Source organism: Bos javanicus, chromosome 24, assembly GCF_032452875.1.
Source record: "Bos javanicus breed banteng chromosome 24, ARS-OSU_banteng_1.0, whole genome shotgun sequence".
NCBI lineage: Eukaryota > Metazoa > Chordata > Mammalia > Artiodactyla > Bovidae > Bos > Bos javanicus.
The window spans coordinates 25,553,545-25,576,379 of record NC_083891.1 but is presented as its reverse complement, the minus strand read 5'-3'; the positions used below and the strand labels follow the sequence as shown (position 1 = coordinate 25,576,379).

At 38.5% G+C, this 22,835-nt stretch overlaps 1 protein-coding gene across 5 annotated transcripts in view; it reads right to left on the bottom strand.

The window, feature by feature from the left end:
- Positions 1–419: 419 nt before the first annotated feature.
- B4GALT6 (beta-1,4-galactosyltransferase 6) overlaps positions 420–22,835 on the bottom strand; it is a 69,115-nt gene continuing 46,699 nt past the window's right edge. For 4 of the 5 annotated variants that reach the window (XM_061399669.1, XM_061399670.1, XM_061399673.1 and 1 more), the window contains 6 exons: positions 21,192–21,316; positions 15,599–15,715; positions 8,052–8,239; positions 5,283–5,405; positions 4,940–5,041; positions 420–4,110 (listed from right to left, as the gene is read on the bottom strand). In XM_061399669.1, coding sequence (XP_061255653.1) covers positions 3,963–4,110; positions 4,940–5,041; positions 5,283–5,405; positions 8,052–8,239; positions 15,599–15,715; positions 21,192–21,316 — 803 coding nt within the window. In that variant the 3' untranslated portion in view covers positions 420–3,962. The remainder of the gene's footprint in view (positions 4,111–4,939; positions 5,042–5,282; positions 5,406–8,051; positions 8,240–15,598; positions 15,716–21,191; positions 21,317–22,835) is intronic. The other variant, XM_061399674.1, reaches the window with a different exon arrangement.

Sequence of the window (22,835 nt, the reverse complement as noted above, 5' to 3'; positions counted from 1 at the left end):
TGATCTAGTCCCAAATGCAAATCCAGTCTCAAGGTATTTCTGAGATTTGACTGCCTTAAAAGATCTTCAGATTTCTGCCTACAACACACCAGCTTACTGAAGTTGTGCAGGGAGAAGAAAGTTATGCCAAAAATGACTTAACTATTCATATTGATACAGTAGATTACTAATTGTATTGATGAACACTATTTAAATATCACTGTGTGTCCTCTGAGGTCCAAGCTATGAGGTCGTGTCTAAATGTATTTAAGTGACCCTGCTGCAAAGGTAGATGTGATCACCTCATGCTTACAGTGTAAATTCTAGTACAACCACAGCATTCAGCAATAGTCCACCTGAAAATCAGGAACACAAACACAACAAAACCCCAGACAACCCCAAAAACAGGTCCTGAGAAAATAATCACATCATCACACAAGGTCTTTAGAACATTATATTTCATAAAAGACAATGATAAAAAAGTACAAACATTTCCATGAGAAGCAAAAAAAAAAAAAAATGAGAGTACAAGAAATTACTAGCATTTATTTCAGTGCATTTATATAGAAGCCTTTTAGATCTTAATAAATAAAATAATCTTAAGTACACTTCCTTTTTCTGATAAACACTATGACCATTTCAGTTCTCTCATTGGCATATTTGCAAATACAAGATAATACATCTAGAGTACCAGTATTTGTCTGAAAAGTACACAAAGAAATATAACCGAGACAAACAAAGGCCAAATCAAATGACACACAATCTGCTTTGACTTGTACAGAACCTCCAAAATGAAGGAGAATATTGAACTGGTATTTTTCCATTTTGTTTTAAAATGGATATCAATACCTTGGCTAGGAAAGGAGAATAAGCAAGTTTTAACACATAATTTTGTATTTACATAATATTGCAAATAAGGGTTTATTTTTATGGAACACCTTTTCACAAATTACAAACAGAAATTTATATTTAGACTGAAAAAATATTCATTAAACCCCAGTTTTGGCAAAGACTTAAATGACAATCTGAATGAGAATTGAGACATAATGTTACAGCAAATGTGTACACTTTTTCATTTTCTTTTCTACAAACAGGCCCATTAATCATTCCTACTTTCTCTAGTCGAAAGGCACTGTATAACTTTCCCAGCAGTGCTATAGGGAGCTCGGAATTATGTCTATCTATATACATTTCTTGCCTTTGAGACTAAAAAATACAATGCATAAGTTAACAGAAGACGTTTTCATAATTTTAGAAAGGTTTTAATCTGCTTGACTTGATTTGTTTAGAAAGGAAATGTTTTCTTTGACATACCTGGCACTGCACCTAATCGAGTAGGTAATCAACGCATGCGCGCTAACAAAGCCACTGAGCTATAAAGACAGTCTGCATTTGTAACGTATTTGTTAAGTTTTATGGGACAGAGTTACAGGCTGGCGGCTGTAACTGGTGGCTCGGTTGGTAAAGACACCGTCTGCAAGGCAGGAGATGCAAGAGACCAGGGTTCAATCCCTGGGTTGGGAAGATCCCCTGGGGAAGAAAATGGCAACCTATTCCAGTATTCCTGCCTGGAAATCCCATGGACAGAGGAGCCTGAAGGGCTACAGTTCATGGGGTTGCAAACAGTTGGACACAACTTAGGTCCTAAACCACCACCACCACCAGGGGACAGAGTTCTTTTTATACAGGTAATTGGCAAAGCTCTATCACATATATGCAAACATAAAAGTTACTATTTATATGCAAAAATCAATTTGAGGTCTGCACTTAAAAAGCAAAACAAAGGATAAAAAGCAAACTAATGAGATGGTTTTCACAGGATGCCACACTGTATCCAAAACTAAAAAAAGCAAAATAGTCATGGCCCTCACTTAAAACAAAATTACTAGTAGACTTAATCCAAGAAAATAAGGCAAATCTAGTTGAAGGGAATTCTCTTGAAACTATAAAAATGTGTATCAAAATGAGAAGATTCCAAAATGTGGGCAGCTCCATATTAAAGAGAAAAATATGTTTTCCTAATAAGACTCAGAAACAGCCCCAATTTCCCCCATGACTAAAATATTTAAGTGTTATTGGGTTAATTATGCTCCTATGCCCCTACAATCTTGTTAGTGATCAACAAATGTTAACTTTTTCAATCTACTTTCTTTCCTTTCATCAAATTAAAAAACTACATGGGCTTTGAGAGATAGATACACAATTTAAGAACAAATATCTTGCTTTCCAGAAGGTTTGACTTTTCATCAAAAAATGAAAAACAAATATTTTGGAAATATTTCTAAGAAATAAATGTAGAAAATTTGTTTAACAGAGAACTATCAGTTTTCTCAAAGTGTAAGAATTTCAATTATTTTATGGTTTTGTTTGTAGTCATTTGTGTTATCAATATTTGCCACAGAAAATGACAATTTAAAAATTAAACTTACAACCTGAGAGATAAATAACTATATCTGTGTCAGGTGAATAATCCATTTTGTTCCTCGATATTGAAGGTTTATTTCATAGATATATAATTTTTTGTTTTAAATTTGTGAAAATATCTTAAGACATTTTAAAGAATCTTTGGTCAATCATAATTGATAATTTTCAAAGTAAGGATACTGTTTGGTTTTGTTATGAAAATGCCATCCAAATTCAAGATTAAGTAATTGATGTCAGGTAGAGAGACCTGTTTTTAGAGAGGTGTCTTAATAAAGCCAATGCATTTAAATAATTGGTAATGTATCTTAATATAATTTTATTAATTTATGTTTTAGTGAGGAAATTTTAACACCAGAGATGTAATAACTTATAAGTGAAAAAAATACACGCAGTTTGAATGAAACCAGCCAACATTAAAAAGGGTCCCTTCCAAACTTGAAGTTCTATGAGTCTGATAATTAAACTTAAAATCTGCTTTTATCTACTAAGCATTTATTTTCATAAAAATAGAACATTTAATTTTTTATCTAATAGTATAATTCATTTGTATGTTTTAAGTACTACTGGGTTTTCCATAACTCAATCTTTTAAAAAATTGTTTTGCTTTTTTCTTAAATGAAAGTTTTTTTTGGCTCTTCTGAACTGGAAATAATAAAAGTGCTATTCACTGTGAATTAAAAAAGTACAGTGTACAACCACACGCGACCTTGGGAACATTTTTTGAGGCACAAAATCCCTGACACTTACACCAGAGGTACATGAGAGACGGTTAACAAAGAGCTCCTTTATATCGCGTCACATCACAACTTTTAAGATTTTCTTAGTAATACTCATGCAATATGCATAAATAATATGGTTGTGATTTAGCAAAACCTGATGAGATTGCAAGCAAGGAAAAAAAAAAGGTAATTCTGGTAGGAAGAAAAGCTATTTAAGTCCTCTCTTCTTACCCTTAAAAACCCTACGGAAGCTGTGACTTCTTCCACAAAAAGCTGAAGGTCTAAAGCTCAAAACTAGTATAACAGTGTATTTATTAGTTGGTTGTCAATTATTGACAGTTCCTTCATTTCACACAAGGTTAACCTTTGTTTAGTGACATAAATTTACAGGGTTTTATTCCATGCAAATAAAAAAGGTTTATAAAAGTCCCATAAAGGCATCACCCGTTACATGCAAAACTGCAACACATCTTATTTTTCAACAATTTGAACACATTAATTTACACCACATATGTACAAAATATGTTTAAATGGAAATAAAGCATTCTCTTGAATTAAATTATAGATTTTAGTATAAAAATTTTCTCTTCGTAGGGAGCTCCTGTAACTGCCAGACTTAACTGCATCTGGTCTCTGCAGTGCTCGCCAGGGGGTGTGTCTCGGTAAAAGATGGGTGGGTGGAAGAAGGCTGACTGTGTACAATCCCACAAATAAATGCTGAGAACGCAGGCTCTTCTCACCACCCAGAGCACTGTGACACATCCATTCACTGACCTCCGCTAGGGGCGCACTCCCAGTTTCCGATCCAGCATTGCGGTCTTGCCACGAAAGCTACTTCCTTTAATAGTCTTCGATTGGAGCTAACTCTGGCATGAGGTTTACAGATATATTTGTATACAACCTATCAACCAGTACTTTTGGCGTGTATACTAAATTGTTCAACCCATCGATGTACTGGCGCTCTTTTGAGTATCTGAGTAATTTATACCTACAGCATTAAAGAAAAAAATTAAAAGTAACAGAAACATGTTTCAAAAGAAAAACATGAGAATATGCTCAAGGTCATTCTTACCAATAAAGCATTTAAAGCTCTTTACAATTTTGGGTTCTTACACATAATTAAAAATCCTTCTACACCACATTCTAAATTAGCATTTTCACTAGTCTTAAAATGCTATCTGAAAAATAATTATTTTGTACTTGTACAACTTAGATATCCTTAAGAAATAAAATGCATTAGGCTTTATGCTAAGGAAAAACTTTTTATATAAACAATTAACCAGACTCTTTAATATATAGGTGTGTGTGTGTGTGTGTGTGTGTGTGTGTGTGTGTAAGTATACATACATGTGTATGTATCTTTTCAAAACAAGCACAAGGACTTCCCTGGTAGCTCAGTGGTGGAGAATCCACCTGCCAATGCAGGAGACACGGGTTTGACCCCTGGTCTGGGAAGATCCCATGTATCGCAGAGCAACTGAGTCCATGTGCCACACGTGCTGACCCGGCATGCCTCAGAGCCCGCGCTCCGCAGCAGAAGCCACTGCAACTGCAGAGCAGCCCCACTCGCCACGACTAGGAAAAAGCCCACACAGCACCGGAGACTCAGCGCAGCCAAAAATAATAAATAAATAAATAAAACTATTTTTAAAAAAGCAGCACAAGAATGCTTTACTTTTATAAAGAAAAATGATATCAACAGATAATTCCCTTCAAAAGTATTTTTTTTTTTTGTAGGGAGTGTGATGCATTTTTAAAAAGATCTTTCATATGTTAAATAACTTTGAAACCTCGCTATCTAAAGATATTAAACTTACCGTCCTAAGAACTGGACTTCACCTCGATGGTGATGAGGAATAGACTTGTATTTTCCCAGGTCCCCCTCTGGTCTTGTTACATTATATCCAGCATAGTGAACCCTAAGATACAATGTACGGAAAGGAAAATACATTAAGAAATAAAATATAAAAATAATTACTTGAGTTCTGTTTAAAATACAACAGAATGCTCGAGTGTACGTGCTGTCAGTAATTTATGAAAAAACAGAAAAACACAACACAGGATTTAGGAACCACAAAGATTTTCCAAAAGAATCCTTTCCTGGGATAGAAAGGAAATTATTAGAAATTCCAATTTTAAGTAATTTGTACCCCAACATACCTATTCCAAAGGTCATCGTCTTCCCCTCCCCAGCCCCAGAAGGCGTTAGGAAAACCATTGATCTTTCTGAACTGTTCCACTGTCAGTCCACTTACACCACCAAAAAACTCTTTATAAGGAAGACTACAAAAGAAAGCAGAAAACAGCATTCTAAAAATGAAATCAAGACAGTGTGCCATATGAAGTTGACTTTTAGATCTTCTACGTGCTTTGCAAAATATACCTCTATTTCCATATAAACAATCATGCTGATTAAATCACATTTTTGGAAATATAAAGCACACCAAGAAACAAAGCATCTTCATATTCTAGTGAAATAGGTACATCTAACTGTGTTACATAAAACACTTGTGGTAACTGAAATTCACTATTTAGTATTGTTACTTTGTAAGACTCAAAACCTAGGGTTCAAAAAATGGTCTATTTTCACACCAAAAGTAAACTTGATCAAATACATCAATAGCTGCTAATGCAATGTTAGATGTTACCAAGCTACTTTCCTAAATTAATTGATCTTTATTAAATACATTATTAGATAGATGAGGATAAATATAAACTAGTAAAAGCAAGTCTAGCATTTAATTTTGAAAAAACTAGCTGCCTATTCCTGCAATGCTCTTCCAAGATACCCTATGAACCCTGGGATTAGTCTGTATGCTAAGTCGCTTCAGTTGTGTCCGACCCTGTGAAACCCTATGGACTGCAGCCCACCAGGCTCCTCTGTCCATGGGATCCTCCAGTCAAGAATACTAGAGTGGGTTGCCATGCCCTCCTCCAGGGGATCTTCCCCATCCAGGGATTGAAGCCACGTATCTTCTGTCTCCTGCACTGGCTGGTGGTTTTTTTTTTTTTTTTTTTTTTTTTAATTGGAGGCTAATTACATTACACTACTGTAGTGCTTTCTGCCATACGCTGACATGAATCAGCCACGGGTGTACATGAGTCCCACACCCTGAACCCCCTCCCACCTCCCTCCCTCCCCGTCCCGTCCCTCAGGGTCATCCCAGTGCACCAGCTTTGAGTGCCCTGTTTCATGAACTGAACTTGCACTGGTGATCTATTTCACATATGGTAATATACATGTTTCAATGCTATTCTCTCAAATCATCCCACCCTCGGCTTCTCCCACAGAGTCCAAAAGTCTGTTCTTTGTTTCTCTTTTGCTGTCTTGCATATAGGGTCATCGTTACCATCCATTAACGCCACCTGGGAAGTCCTAGGATTAGTCTAGGTAGATAAGATGACTTTATTCATTAGAAATCAATATTTTCAAACAAAAATTGAGAATTCTTCATTTCTATGACACTCATTATCTTTTATCAAAAATCTTTATTAAAGTTTATTAAATTTTAATTTATAAGATTAAATAAAAATCTTTAGTAAAATTTAGTAAAAAAAAAAAAACAGATTTTTTACCAGCTGAGTCACAAAGGAAGCCCAAGAATACTGTAGTGGGTAGCCTATCCCTTCTCCAGCGGATCTTCCCGACCCAGGAATTGAACTGAGGTCTCCTGCATTGCAGGCAGATTCTTTACCAACTGAGCTATCAGGAAAGTCCTAGCAAAAATCAATTCCCCTGAATTTAATGTGACTCTAGCAGATTGACCAAAATTGAGTTTCTAGAAGTGCAAAGAATCAGATCCTGAACCAGGGTGATCTTCCCAAGGTAATGCCAGACTTGGATTTCTGATACCACGGTAAAAAGGAGATTTTCTAATAATGACAATGACCAGTTTTAAAAACAAAAAGCACTCTTCTCATTTCTGAGCTGATTCGCCAGGTCCTTATCACAGAGACTTCCTGCTTCTCGAGCTCTGCAGGTCGGGCAGCAGGTGAAAGTGATGGAGCCGATATCTCCCTGCTCCAAGCTATTTTCTGTCCTCTCCACTTCCGTTAGTCAATAAAATCTGTGATCTCTTTCACAGATCAGGCCTGCTTGCTTAATGTCAATTTAAGTTTACTGTCACAGCTCCAATGATGGTATCATTTCAACATATCTCCCATCACAGAACAAAAAAAATGTCTCTTAATATTAAAGGCAGGTCAAGAAAACACAGCTTCAAAAGAAGAGAAAATGGGCTGCAGAAGAGAGGGCTTTCCCTGCACTGGAACATCCCTGGAGGAGGGGAACACAGGGCAGCCAGCCTGTGCCCTGCTCCTGCCTGCGCAGCTCAGAGCCTGGGAACTCGCAGAACCCATGGGTGGGTTCTCCTGCTTCCTGAACAAGGATACCAGCGTTCAGAAATGCATGTCCTGGGACAACCAAGCCCTCTAACTGCCAAATGTAAAAGCCAGAAACTGGATCCACACTTCCTTGACCATAGAAACCAGGCTTTCTTTCCTACCACCCCACACTGAAACCTGTGTGTGAGGAAGCACCGGGATAACAAGCGACTCTATGTACCAGCTCCCTGTGAAGGTGGGCTGGAGTGACAGGTATTCTCTAGGCTCCTGGGCCCCCTTAGATCCAGGCACATAACGCTGCTTCCACTTTAATGATATAATTTTGCAGGTATGTTGCACTGCATCTGGCTTCCCAGGTGGCTCAGATGGTAAAGAACCTGCCTGTGAAGGCAGGAGATGGCAGGCTCAGTCCCTGGGTCGGGAAGATCTCCTGGAGGAGGGCCTGGCAACACATTCCAGTATTCTTGCCTGGAGAATTTCATGGACAGAAGAACCTGGCGGGCTACAGCCCATGGGATTGCACAGAGTTGGACATGACTGAGCGCGAACATGTTGTACCGTATCAGGAACACTGCCGTTACTCACATATACATGTATTTATCCAGCTTGGCTGCAAAGTGACGTGGCATTTCTCCACATCCGTAATAGTTTCGGTCATTTTCAGGTAGATGATCCACATCGTGGAAGATGACACAGTCCCAGACGCTGTCTTTCATGGCCTCTTTGAAGCCCACATTGAAGAGCATTGCTCGGTTAAAAGGCTGTGTGCCAGTCTACATGGAGAGAAAAACAGAAATGTACTCAGGCTCTGCCATGACTTTTTTCTGTAGCTTTCTAACTTGTTGAATCATGGTCAAATAGCAAAAATAAACACATCCACATCAAATAGATAAATGCTTTAGGATTATAAAACATACTGTTTGAATTATTACTTTATTTTATACTTTGGTAACACACGAGAAAACACTGTTATTATCAAGTCCACTGGGAGATCATCACATTTATATAATGATGTAATTCATGTTTCTGTTTTACTTCAAATACATCAGGATACAAGTTATTTATGACCAGGAAAAAAAAAAAAAGCCACTGAAAATAATACAGGTTGCATTTTTTAGTGAAGCTTTCCATATGGTGTCAAGACTAAAAGAAGTGGGAAACAAAGTGAATCAAGAAGCAGGGACCCTTCTCTTACATAATAAGGCCGGGGGAGGGGGGCTAACTCTGTATTGCTTATAATAGACACAAAGGCATTTGTAGAGACAAAAACAACTGGAACTTACTATACAAAACCCAACTACCTTTCTTAAAACCATTTTCCTTTCAGTTAAGTTGCTCAGTTGTGTCCAACTCTTTGCAACCCCATGAACTGGAGCATGCCAGGCCTCCTTGTCCATCACCAACTTCCAGAGCTTGCTCAAACTCTTATCTTTCAAATGGGTGATGCCATTCAACCATTTCATCCTCCATCGTCCCCTTCTCCTCCTACCTTCAATCTTTCCCAGCATCAGGGTCTTTTCTAATGAGTCAGTTCTTCACATCAGGTGGCCAAAGTATTTACTGGAGCTTCAGCTTCAACATCAGTCCTTCATATGAATATTCAGGACTCATTTCCTTTAGGATGGACTGGTTGAATCTCCTTGCAGTCCAAGGGACTCTCAAGAGTCTTCTCCAACACCACAGTTCAAAGGCATCAATTCTTCAGTGCTCAGCTCTCCCTTACGGTCCAACTCTCACATCCATACATGACTATTAGAAAAACCACAGCTTTGACTATATGGACCTCTGTGGGCAGAGTAATGTCTCTGCTTTCTGCTTTTAAATATGCTGTCTAGGTTGGTCACAGCTTTTCTTTCAAGAAGCATCTTTTAATTTTATGGCTGCAGTTACCATCTGCAGTGATTTGGGAGCCCCAGAAAATAAAGTCTGGCATTGTCTCCACTGTTTCCCCATCTATTTGCCATGAAGTGATGGGACTGGATACCATGATCTTAGTTTTTTGAATGTTGAGTTTTAAGCCAGCCTTTTCACTCTCCTCTTTCACTTTAATCGAGAGGCTCTTTAGTTTCTCTTCACTTTCTACCATAACGGTGGTGTCATCTGCATATCTGAGGTTATTGATATTTCTCCCGGCAATCTTCATTCCAGCTTGAGCTTCAACCAGCCCAACATTTCACATGATGTACTCCGCATATAAGTTAAATAAGCAGGATGACAATATATAGCCTTGACGTACTCCTTTCCCAATTTGGAGCCAGTCTGTTGTTCGATGCTCAGTTCTAATTGTTGCTGCTTGATCTGCATACAGATTTCTCAGGAGGCAGCGAAGGTGGTCTGGTATTCCCATCTCTTTAAGAATTTTCCACAGTTTGTCATGATCCACACAGTAAAAGGCTTTAGCGTGGTCAAAAAGAAGTTGTTGATGTTGTTCTGGAACTTTCATGCTTTTTCGATGATCCAATGGATGTTGGCAATTTGATCTGGTTCCTCTGCCTTTTCTAAATCCAGCTTGAACATCTATCTGGAAGTTCACGGTTCACGTACTGTTGAAGCTTGGCTTGGAAAATTTTGAGCGTTACTTTGCTAGCATATGAGATAAATGCAACTGTGCGGTACTTTGAGCATTCTTTGGTATTGCCTTTCCTTGGGATTGGAATGAAAAAGGACCTTTTCCAGTCCTGTGGCCATTGTTGGGTTTTCCAAATTTGCTGGCATACTGAATACAGCACTTTCACAGCATCATCTTCTAGGATCTGAAATAGCTCAACTGAAATTCCATCACCTCCACTAGCTTTGTTGGTAGTAATGCTTCCTAGGGCCCACTTAACTTTGCATTCCAGGATGTCTGGCTCTAGGTGAGTGATCATATTGTGGTTATCTGGGTCATGAAGATCTTTTTGTACAATTCTTCTGGGTATTTCTGCCCCCTCTTCTTAATATCTTCTACTTCTGTTAGGTCCTCACTGTTTTTGTCCTTTATTGAGCCCATGTTTGCATGAAATGTTCCCTTGGTATCTGTAATTTTCTTGAAGAGATCTCTAGTCTTTCCCATTCTGTTGTTTTCCTCTATTTCTTTGCATTGATCACTTAAGCAGGCCTTCTTATCTCTCCTTGCTATTCTTTGGAACTCTGCATTCAGATGGATATATCTTTCCTTTTCTCCTTTGCCTTTTGCTTCTCTTCTTTTCTCAGCTATTTGTAAGGCCACCTCAGAAAACCATTTTGCCTTTTTGCATTTTTTTTCCTTGAGTCGGTTTTGATCACTGCCTCCTTTACAATGTCACAATCCTCTGTCCATAGTTCTTCAGGCATTCTATCAGATCTAATCCCTTGAATTTATTTGTCACTTCCACTGTATAGTACCCAGGCAAGAGTTTCTATTTTCATTATTCTTGTTTATGATACAGACCAAGAACATTATAAGAGACAAACAAAGTGGGAACTTACCACACAGAATCCAACTTCCTATATTATAACCACTTCCCTTTACTTACGAGGGAAATTATATAAAGGTACATTGACAATAAAAACTTTCATTCTACAGCTAAAGAAAATTAGAGCGAAATTACCTATGCCTTAGCTATATTTGTTAGCAATCATTTCCAAAACTTAAAACAAAAAAAGAATTATGACGGAAGCAAATGAGATACACAATGCAGTCATCACCAGAGTGCTCCCTCAAGAGTGCAAAAGTACTAAGTTTTAGTCCTGAGTCCTGCATTAACTTGAGATAACAGAAATCACTTTATTTTTTAAAGCTTTTCCTCACCAGTAAGATGGAGAGGATAAAAACGAAAGGCAGTTAAACTACAATGTTATTACTGGTACATCCTCGGTTTGAACAAATGACTTTCCTTTAAGATTTTAAAAAATTGTTTTTATTAAACGTAGACCTAATACTTAATGGCTTATAATAAAAATAAGTTCTGTATCTAACCCCCCTTCATCTTTCAAAAGCAATACATTTATATACATCTAGAAGTTTATTCTAGACTCACCTCTATATTTCAAGGTAATGCAAGTTCTGATATCCTCTTGCCTCATTCACTTTTTAGACACTATTGATTTCTTATCATGGTCACTGAGGATTTTTACCTCCACACTCACTGCCCCTCCCTCCACTCTCCCAACAGAGTTATGTCACAAATTTGTGTTTGCATTACTACAACTATGTAAATATTTGTGTAGAATAAATTACGATTCTGTTTTCTTCCTCAAACTGGGATTAATTACTATCTTCACTTTTCTTAACTTAATATATAACTGTTATTATTTTGTACAAAAGCCCCAATAGGCATGCCGTGTTTATTAATAACTGATGCAATCACTCACATACATGAAACCATCTATCACTTCCTCCTCCACCCTCCAAGCTCAGCTCTAGCTCCCAACTGCCCTCACATCTTGCTCCAGTCTGGCCTGGTCTGAGCAGCTGTGGCCATCATCCTGGGCCTCCTCCTGCACCTACATCAGCTGTGTCCTTCACTTGGCTCTGTCAGTTTGTTGAGGAACTTCCTTCAGCAACTTCCTATGTCCGGATCCACAGGGGAAAATTAAATATATATATATATATGCTATGTAAATATAGCAATGTATATATATATGGTGTGTGTGTGTGTGTGTGTGTGTGTGTGTGTGGACAACCCACTCCAGTATTCTTGCCTGGAGAATCCCATGGACAGAGAAGCCTGAGGGCTGCTGTCTATGGGGTCACACAGAGTCGGACATGACTGAAGTAACTTAGCAGCACATATATATATAGATATATATAGACAGAGAGAGAGAGACAAAGAGAGAGAGGGTTTCCTAGGTGGCTCAGTGGTAAGGAATCCACCTGCCAATGCAGGAGATGGAGATTCCATCCCTGGGTTAGGAAGATACCCTGGAGAAGAAAATGCAACCCACTCTGGTGTTCTTGCCTGGGAATTCCCATGGACAGAGGAGCCATGGGCAGGCTACATTCCACTGGGTTGCAGAGAGTCAGACAGGACTAAGTGACTGAGCACACACACACATATATATGTATGTATGTATATATGTATACGTGTGTGTGTGTGTGTGTATTTAGCTAATGAATGAATGAAAATGCCATCAGTCTACTTGCACACTTGATTGATATACTGACTGGGTAAAAAACTTCTAGGTAAAAATTACTTTCCCCTAGAGTTTTAAAGGCATGTGGCTCCACAATCATCTAGGTATCAGCACTGCTGAGAAGGTTCATATGATTCTGACACATAATCACGAGCAATTGTTCCTACAGAATGTTTTTGTTATCTTCTAAGTTGTATTAAACAAATTTTAAAGTAATATGCTTTATAGATCTGTATTTTATTCATGGGTACATGTGAACCCTTTTAATCTGAAGACTCATGTCTTTGCTTCTGGGATATTCTTACATTATGTCTCTGTTGTTTTACCCCTCCCATCCCCATTTTTTTTTGCTGTATTTTTCCAGAACTCTGATTAGGAAATACATTCTCATCAACTGATGTGGAACAAATCGCAGCAAAACCGGTGGTTCATCACACCACAGCACTTACGATGCTCAAAGCACTGTGATAGGAAACTCTGACAAAGATCCCTGATCACTGCTCCGTGATGTCTGGACTTCAGCTGGCAGATCCACTTCCAAAATAGCTAAGTCACATGGCCAGTTAAGGTAACGCTAGCAAGTCAATTTTCTCCATGGGGTTGCCTGAGTATCTTCATGACATGGCAGTTGGCTTCCTCAAGCGCAAGAGATCCAAGAGACCACAGCAGAAGCAGCGATGTCCTTTATGACCCAGCTTCGAGAGTCACACACTGTCACTCCTCAGTGTGCTTCCCACGGTCACTGGGGCAGGAGGCCACACGAGGAGGCGGGGCTAGTCAGGGACCACCTTGGAGATGGTCGCCTCTGTGCTGTACTGGTACCTTCTTTCTTAACTTCTCCTGTCTGATTCTAGTTTAAGAGTTATCTTCTTACGTTTGTCTACTGAAAGCTTTGTTTCACTTATCCCATTTTCTTTTCTAACTTTTTCTGATTCTCTCTCTCTTTTTTTTTAATGAAGTCCTGTTTTCATTTCATGGGCTTATTGTCTTTCCTTTACTCTCTGTGGATAGTGATTATGAATTTGTATTTCTATTAATTTCTTTTTTTCAAAAATGTTCTCTCTTCCTTCCACTGTGTCCATTTTCTATAATCCTTTTTGTTAGATTGGCTTTGTCTCTTCTTGTGGGAACTCTTGGCTATCCATCATGGTTGAGAGTAAGGCACTAAAAAGCTAAGGGGAACCTCCACAGAGGTACATGAGATTGTGGCACAGCACTCAGACTCACACACACACGCATATGCTTGAGCAAATCCCTAAACCAAACTGAAACAAAAACAGAAGCCCCACTTCTCCTCACTAGTATTCTGTGTGCCCAAAGCTCAGAAAATGGCAACACCCTTGTTCAACACAAAAATGTTGCATCCTGGTTGACCATTCTCCATCACTCAAAATGTACATCTGATTCAATAGCAAAAGAAGGAAGGGACAGAAATATGTGTACTATCCTTCATATATAACTGGGGGCTCTGAGCTGCTCCCCAAAGGATTGGCTCTTCTAGGCACCAGTCCAGCAGGAAAATAATTCTTCACATTTCCTACATGGTAAAGATGTTACTAGCTCAAAGCCCCACACTATCAAATATACAAGCCTGAATTAATATTGATCAAGGCTGAGATTCAGACTTAAGAGGTTTAGAAAATAAGGATCTTAGCTGCTTTGCAGATTTTTTCATCACATACACAAAGTGATTCAATTGTGTCAGACTCCCAGACGAAAAGCCTTTAAGACACAGGTAGGTATAGGTAACTCATCGTCCACATTATGAAGACTGATTCAAAAAAGGAAACCAGAAGTTGGTAAAACAGGCCTAGAAGCTTGGCTCAGTTGTGTGCTCAGTTGTGTCAAACTCTTTGCGACCCTGTGGACTGTACCCCACCAGGCTCCTCTGTCCGTGGGATCTTCCAGGCAAGAATACTAGAGTAGGTTGCCCTTTCTTTCTCCAGGGGATCTTTCTGAGCCCAGGACTGAACCTATGTCTCTTATGTGTTCTGCATTGGTAGGCGGATTCTTTACCATCGCACCACCTGGGAAGTCCCACATCTACCAAGAAAGTGGCTAAAATTTTTAATTTGCTATCAGGTGAAAAAAGTTAATTTTGGTAACATAGGTAGTTACATTAAAAAGCACATATGCACAATATATTAATACATCATCATATGAGGAGGAAACAGACCTTAAAAGGGTGACTTACATACAGACCAAGTTTAAGTTATATTAAATACCAAGTATTTCCAGGGTGGGAAATGTAGGCAGAAAAGCTAAGAGTGAAAAATATAAAACAAAAAAAGATGGAGAATCACCCATAAAGAAGCTGGGAAAACACACTAAATGGAACCATCTTAGGAAGAGAATTTGAATATTTACTAATATTTCAAAAACAAAAAATCAGAAGCATCTAATATAAACTAGGTCACTTTCTGTCTACTGATAAATAAGGAAATATGCTTTTAGTCAGATTTAGTGAAAAGAAGGAACAATCAGGATAAAGCCAGGTCAACAATGTTAAAACCAAAAGTATCCAAATTACAATGTATTCAAAACATGAACAAAGTGCACCATTTTAGAAACAGTATATAGAAATCAGTGATAAAATTCAGCAAGGACTCTAGTGTTTGGGAAGTGAGATGAGGGAAAGAACAAGGAAGAAATCCAAGATGACACCTTAAGCACAAAACTAGGTGATGACAGAAGGAGAAAGACACAGACGTACAGAGAATATTTCCAAAAGGTTTAGGACCAAAAGAAACTGTAAACATTTGAATACCCAGACAAAAACATTTACAGAGAAAAAAACGAGCTGATAGTATGAAGAACAGTTACGTGTATATTTCACTTTAATAGGTAAGACTTTAGATTATTAAAAATGATAGAAGCATATCAACTGATAAATGGATTAACCAAATGTGGTATACACAATCCAAAATGGAATCGTATCCAAATATAAAACCAAGGTATTAAGCATCTCTAATCACACAATATCTAAGAGTTTATTAAGTTCTAGTAGACCTAGTTACCATTTTTAAAATTATTCTCACCTGTTCAATGACATAAAAGGCAAATTCCAGCCGCTGTTTTTGGAGCATCGGGATCAGATGCAAGAAAAAAATTGGAAGATGTTCATGGCGATTGCGGAAAGGAATGAGGACTGCCACCTTTAAAACAAAATAGTCACATATATAAATAAATACAGCAATAAGCCCTAGAGGTAAAAGATTAAAAACTGACTCTTGAAATCCTCTTACTTATGAATTTCCTCACCAGAGATTCAACAGTGAACAAAAACAAACATGGCCCCTGCTTGTGCGCCATTTATGCTCCTGTGAACCTGTGGTGGTACAGACGGGCCATCTAAGGATAGCGGTCTTTCTCCCATGAAAACCACAGAAGTCATGGGAAGATTTGAAAGCAGAGATACGACCACCTTTGGTGACAGCAAACACTACTGGAGAGAGCAGACTGGAGAAAACCAAAAACAGACTCAGGGAGCTGGTTAGAAAATAAATGCAAAGTCAAGACAAAAGGTAATGGGAGCTTGAGAAGGACAAGAAGGGTAGCAGCACATGGATTTTTGAAACATTTAAGAGGCAAAGTACCAGGATTTGTTCATGGATTGGATATATAAGCAGTGAGTGAGAGGGATGTGTCAAGACTAATTCTAGGTTTTTAATTAGATCATAAATAATAACTTTATGGATTTGAAACTGAATTTAGAAGAAATTCCACTTGAATATCTAGTATCTAATATGGCTTATCTGGCCTAGAGATATTATTAACAGACATAGCATGGAAATAAATGAAGTTTGATAATTATATTAATATTTTTCATTTAATAAAAAGGCACAAGATATTGTAAATCAATTATAGTTCAATAAAAGGATGCTAAACAAATAATAAATTCCAAAATCATGAGATTTTCAAAGAGTATGAGTCAAAATATGTCTAATAACAATGCTTATGTGTCATTCTATATTCTGAGTTTTTTAATAAAGCCTAATAAACTGGTTAAAGAGAAAATCGGGGATTTATTAAAACTTCAACTATACCAAATACATTTTACTAATGAATGAACAGATGCAAATAATTGACAGTACATAGGTTTAAGATCTAATCCTACTTGCAGAATCATGACATAACATTAGAGTCATAGAAAATGGTAATGTTTACCTGTGCATTTTACATTACCAGGATCATACATGAGATAAAATTTCAGATTATTAAAATAGTTTTATTTTAAAAGAGAACAAAAGATGGTTTCAGAAAATTGAAGACATCTGAACTAAACACTACACCACTAATTTTTCCTTAATGATGACAAAGACAGTGGAAAAAGAAAGAGACTTATGTCTGCTGGAAGCTGACATTTTCATGTCCACACTGTGCCAGGCTTGGTATGTGGCAGGAACTAAAGAGGTTCTGGCCTATCTGCCAGCTGCACGTTGGGCCCCATTCTCCTTTGGTTTGCTCCATAAGGAATCTCTTGGCTTATCAGCCTAAGGACCACGAGGCTGCCAGAGCAACTCAGAACCCAGAGCTAGGGGGTCCCTTCAGTTCCACACACAATGGTCACTGCTCGTACTGGGTGCTCCCTACTGACCCAGGACTTGCTGATGGGCCTCAGGATCGACTGCTAACATATTTACAGAATTCCCAAATCTGCACAACTCACAGAGCAGTTTAGGAGCCCCTAGGTTTACTCCCAGGACAGGAAACTGTTATGAAAGGTAAAAGGAGAAAAAGGAGGTGGATGGTTGAGTACCGACCTCTACCACTGACCTTATCTGATATGTATCAGTGCAGTAACTTCTTTGGGATTTCCTGGTGGCTCAGATGGTAAAGAATCTGCATGTAATGCAGGAGACCCGATTTCTAGCAAATTAGGCTTGAGCTTGCCCTTTTTGGTTTTGAATGTGGCCACAAGTTGGCAGCCTATGATATAAATGGGCTATAAAAGCAGTTAAGGTAAATTACAGATATGGCTGCAGTCCATGAAGTCGCAGAGTCGGACACAACTGAGCGACTGAACTGAACAGATATTTAAGGAAGGAGTAGTGGTGTTAGTCGCTCAGTCGTGTCTGACTCTGCGACCCCACGAACTGTAGCCTGCCAGGCTCCTCTGTCCAGGAGGATGAATTCTCCAGACAAGAATACTGGAGTGGGTTGCCATTCCCTTCTCCAGAGGACCTTTCAAACCCAGGGATCAAACCCAGGGATCGAACCCGGGTCTCCTGTGTTGCAGGCAAATTCTTCACCATCTGAGATACAGGGAAGTCCTATATTTAAGGAAAGAAGCTATTTTAAAAATGTAGAGTCAAATTAAAGACAGCTCGTATTAATTAAGTACAATTAGGCTGAGTAATCAATTGAACGTAAGAATAGACAAAGGTAGTCATGGCCCCTAACACAGTAATTTCTCCAACAGAACATTTAAAATACTGAGTTTTTTTCTTTCTTAATCTTATGTGGAAACTGAGAGTTTATAAGAGGAATAAATGCCCCATTGTCATGGCAAATTCAAAGTTAAACTGACATTTTTATAACAAATACATGCCCGTATTTTAATGAGGCAGATATTAAAGATTTTGAGTATGCCTGAAATTTTTATTAAAACAAAGCTAAACAGCATCTAAAGATTCATTTGGTATGTCCCTTCCTATGGCTTGGAATGACTCTCAATAGTTTATAGCTCACTTTCTAGAAAAAGAAGCTCTCAGTATGCAGCGGTAATTTATTTCGAAGTTTGATAGCCTTTGTTTCAAGAGATTCTTCCTTACATGTGCCCTAATTTGCTGCTGGAGCCACTTTCCTGTTGATGCATCTCCACTGGAGATGGAGAACATCTGATTATCATCTTCAGAAAAACAAGTCATCTTTGTGAATCTCTCCACAACTCTTTAAAACCGCTAAACTTACTGAATTTATGCACCCATTTTTCTTCCCTGCTCATTTTCTCCTACACTCACCATGAAGAGATCATCAAGAAAAATGTTGACTACATACATTGTCCCCACCAAGATTTTGTTCTACTTTCAGACTTTAAGCACACCTCCCGCTACAGGGTCCCTAAATGACTTGGCTTCCGATTTGCCTACCTTAAGGGAGCACTAGCTGTCTGCGACCAACTGAGACGGAACAGAGCAGAAGCTGGCAAGCCTTCACTCAGAATGTCTGAGGAAGGAGCTCAACAATCTTCATTTTTACCAAACACCCCAGGGAGCTCTGGAGCAGGGTCAAGACCCATTTTTGAGGAACCTCAGACTAGAAACACAATTCTAGGCCTCCGACCAGATAAGCCCAACAAGCAGCTGCCTGGTTCTTTAAAGCCTTCAGGTTTTAGACCCGAGTGGTTCGGGCCTCCACCTGGACCCTGAATAAAACACAGGTAACGTCATAGGTAAACACTTTAATGATCTGAAAAGCATTACCTTCCCCCTCTTTCAACCTCCCTTTTAGAAACCACCTTGCCTCCATAAGGCATCTGTCCTATGCTAAACCTTCAGTGGGGACCTGTGGTGTTCAGAATACCTAGGAAGTGCTGAAATCACTAGTTTTAGCAGATCTCAGTTCCAATTAACTGGCCATCAACAAACTGAGTTTTGTTTTTTTTTTTTCCTTAAAGACAACTTAGTTGTTTTCTTTTAAAAAAAAAACAATAAAAGATCCTCAAGTATTAAGAATCAACTTGGCAGCAGATGTTTCACATAAATCTAGTTGCGTCTTCTCTCTCACCTCAGTTCCAAGATTAAACTGGGACATTATCAGAATGTAAACAGGGGGTGGGGTCAGGGGGAAGGTTATTTGATTAAAAATGGCAAGTACAAGTCATCTCTGAGCTATCTCCAAATTTCCTCCCATACCTTGATCTGCATAGCTCAGAAGCTGAGACTAGACATAACTCTAATAAGAGCAACAGTACCATATAGTTCTTGAACAAAAATAAGCTAATTTTTAGAACCCTGAATTAGCTGGCTCCTGAAACTCCACTTTCAATAGTGTTACCTACCCATCCACTGGAGTTTACTAAAATCTGTAAGTAGGAGCTACCTATGTGTGATACATACCTCTCTCCCAGAAAATGAGAAACAAACAAACCCTAAAACACTTTAAAATGCAACATCTGATATAGACCACTAGAGATAGGACAAAATACTCAATTCTTCTGACCCCAAGTCATCCTATGATACCACACAATGCACACCTGTATTAACACATCTGAGGACCAACCTCCACGCTTTCCCACAGCCTCTGTGACTGAGGACACTTTTTCCATTAGCATTCAACATGCATACTCATCACCCAAATAAGAAAAATAATTTATTTTGCCCAGGACATTTTAAAAAGTAGTTATTATGTAAATTGGGCCATATTTTATATACAAACATGATAAAATCAATCATGAAATTAATTTATTATCTGAATCTGCTCTGGAAAACAGCATAAGGCAACTGTAAAACAGAATGTATTGCCAACATTTGTACTGGAATCCATTTCAGCAGTTTTACAACTTTTTTGAGGGAAAAAAAATTATTTAATAATTTATAACAAGGCATTTATCTGTCTCATAAACTCAACTCAGCAAAGCTGGGTTTAGTGCTTACCTTACACAAGAGACTGGTGTCTACATTAGGGAAGCCAACATGAATTACACAGATCCCCAACACCCCCAAACACAAAGGATTCAAGGCCAGTTAAGTCAGACAGCTTTCATCAAAAGCCTAACAGCATACAACTCTCCTTCCCAGGAGTGATTATCATTTTTTGGTACCAAAGGAGAAATATTTTAACAAAATACTAATATTTAAAAGAAGAACTGAAAAATGTTCCCAGATTAAGGCTACATCACAGCCCTTCAGGATATAACATCCAATTTAATCATACATCTGATTTAATCATATGCAGTTTTCACTTGAATTGCATAAATGCTACGTTCTATTCAAACATAACAACATTACATGGGCATGCACTTATTAACCAGTTTCACAGTGTTGAGAGCAATTCCGACTTAAACCACGGTTTTCTTTTTTTTTTTTAAGCAGCAGGGGCAGGCTGACTCCCTCACAGTTTTTCAAACACAACATTAAAAGTAGGATTTTGACATATCAAAAAGATGAAAAGCTTACACTCTGCTTTCTGAAATAGAGGCAGAAAAGGGCCCAAAGTTGTTTTGTGTGTCCTGCAGTGACCGCCAAGCAGTCTCTTTAGAATCCTGGGACTCAGGAACCCCAATGCTAGACCCAACTGGAAACCACTGGCTCCAGGCCTCAGTGGGGATATGCCTGCAGGTGTCAGTAACCATCAGGTGCAGCAGTGGGAGGCAAAGAAATCATTGCCTCTCTTCCAAACAGAACAGAGCAAACATTTGTTTCCCAAGCCAGTCTCAAGTGAGGAACTTATCAGCAGGATCTCTGAGAGACTGAACACAGGAGCCTGGTATTTGCATAAGCACAAATGTAGCTCATCTTCACAGGTAACACAAACTAACCCACATTTGAACTGTCAATACTTAAACACTAAACACAAAATTGTCTTGATTTATCAAGCCAAAGGGATTTCACTATATATTCTGAATTGAAAACACTTTTCTCAAATGCACAGTAATAGTCACATAATTTATGAAAAAATGGACCTCACCTTCCACCTGGCTTTACAGTCTTTAGGCCTCCAGTGACCTCCCGGCTCAATATCTAAATCCTTGGAGAAGAGCTGATGAATTTCATCAAAACTGACTTCACTTACATTGACATTGAGGAATCCCCCTAGAAGGTCAAAAAGGTGAAGAACCACTTAAATATGAAGTCAGACAAACAACAATCAGCAGTACACTGGCACAGCGTACTTGCTGGCATAGTACCCTTTAGTCCTGTTTTCACCATTTAATTGTTAATACCACCTTTCAGTGTTACTGTGGATGATAAATCATACGGTTACCCTACTATCTTTGGCAAATCAGCCAAAGAAAACCAAAGCACTTAAGCTTTTTACTTTTGAAGAGTTGACTCATTGGAAAAGACTCTGATGCTGGGAGGGATTGGGGGCAGGAGGAGAAGGGGACGACAGAGGATGAGATGGCTGGATGGCATTGCCGACTTGATGGACATGAGTTTGAGTGAACTCCGGGAGTTGGTGATGGACAGGGAGGCCTGGCGTGCTGCGATTCATGGGGTCGCAAATAGTCGGACACGACTGAGTGACTGAATTGAATTGAATTGAATATGATGAATATTATAGTATTCTTTAGTAAGTGTTTGCAGTCATGACAGTATAGCTTATCATTTCAATTTATTCAACTATTTAGAAACCATTTTTAATTTCAACATAATCAACATAGAAGACATGAACGCCCAGTATATAAGAATTAATTAAGCAGTTAGTTTGGGAGCTGAATCCTAGCTTCTATGTCTTAGGGAAATTACCTAACTTCTTTGTGCCTCAGTTTTCTTATTTGTAAAAAGAGATCTGCTTCCCACTGTGGTCATATCCCATTAGATGCTGGGCACAAAGGTACACAGGCAGGAAATTTAGCTGTTACTACTGTCATCCAGATTACTGACATTCCTTAAGAGAGAATCTGCAAACACAATTCAACAAATTTATTTTGAGCACCTACCATGCATTACCTTGACATGCAAAATGAAAACTATAAACTTCTAAGATGTTCCTGGTCTGCTAGGCACTCTCTCTTCGAGATAACAAATAAATGATATTCCTGGAGCTATTTTACTAATATTTTTTCTAACATATATCATGGAAAAAGGAATGACTCTTGCATGGAAAACCATTTCCATTAACTCAATCAATACCAACCAAGAACTACGGATGTATACATGTATCTATTCTTCCCCAAATTTCCCTCCCATCCAAACTGCACATAATACTGAACACAGTTTCCTGTGCTATATGGTAGGTCCTTGTTGGTTATCCATTTTAAATACAGCAGTGTGTACATGTCCATTCCAAACTCCCTAACTGTTCTTTCCCTCTATCCTTCCCCCTGGCAACCATGCATGGATGGTTGAGTCCCTTTGCTGTCCACCTGAAATTATCACAACACTGTTAATCAGCTATACCCCCAATACAAAATAAAAAGTTACAAAAAATAAACTTAAAAAAACAAACAATAACTAAGGACTAACGACTACGTTCTTTCACCTCATTGTCTCATAAAACGCAAACCAACAAATATTGAGGCTTCCTATTTCAAGGGATCTGAGCTCAGTGGCCATGATTCCACACATGCAGTCCGCCAGCCCTCTGTATCCATGAGGTTGGCTGAAA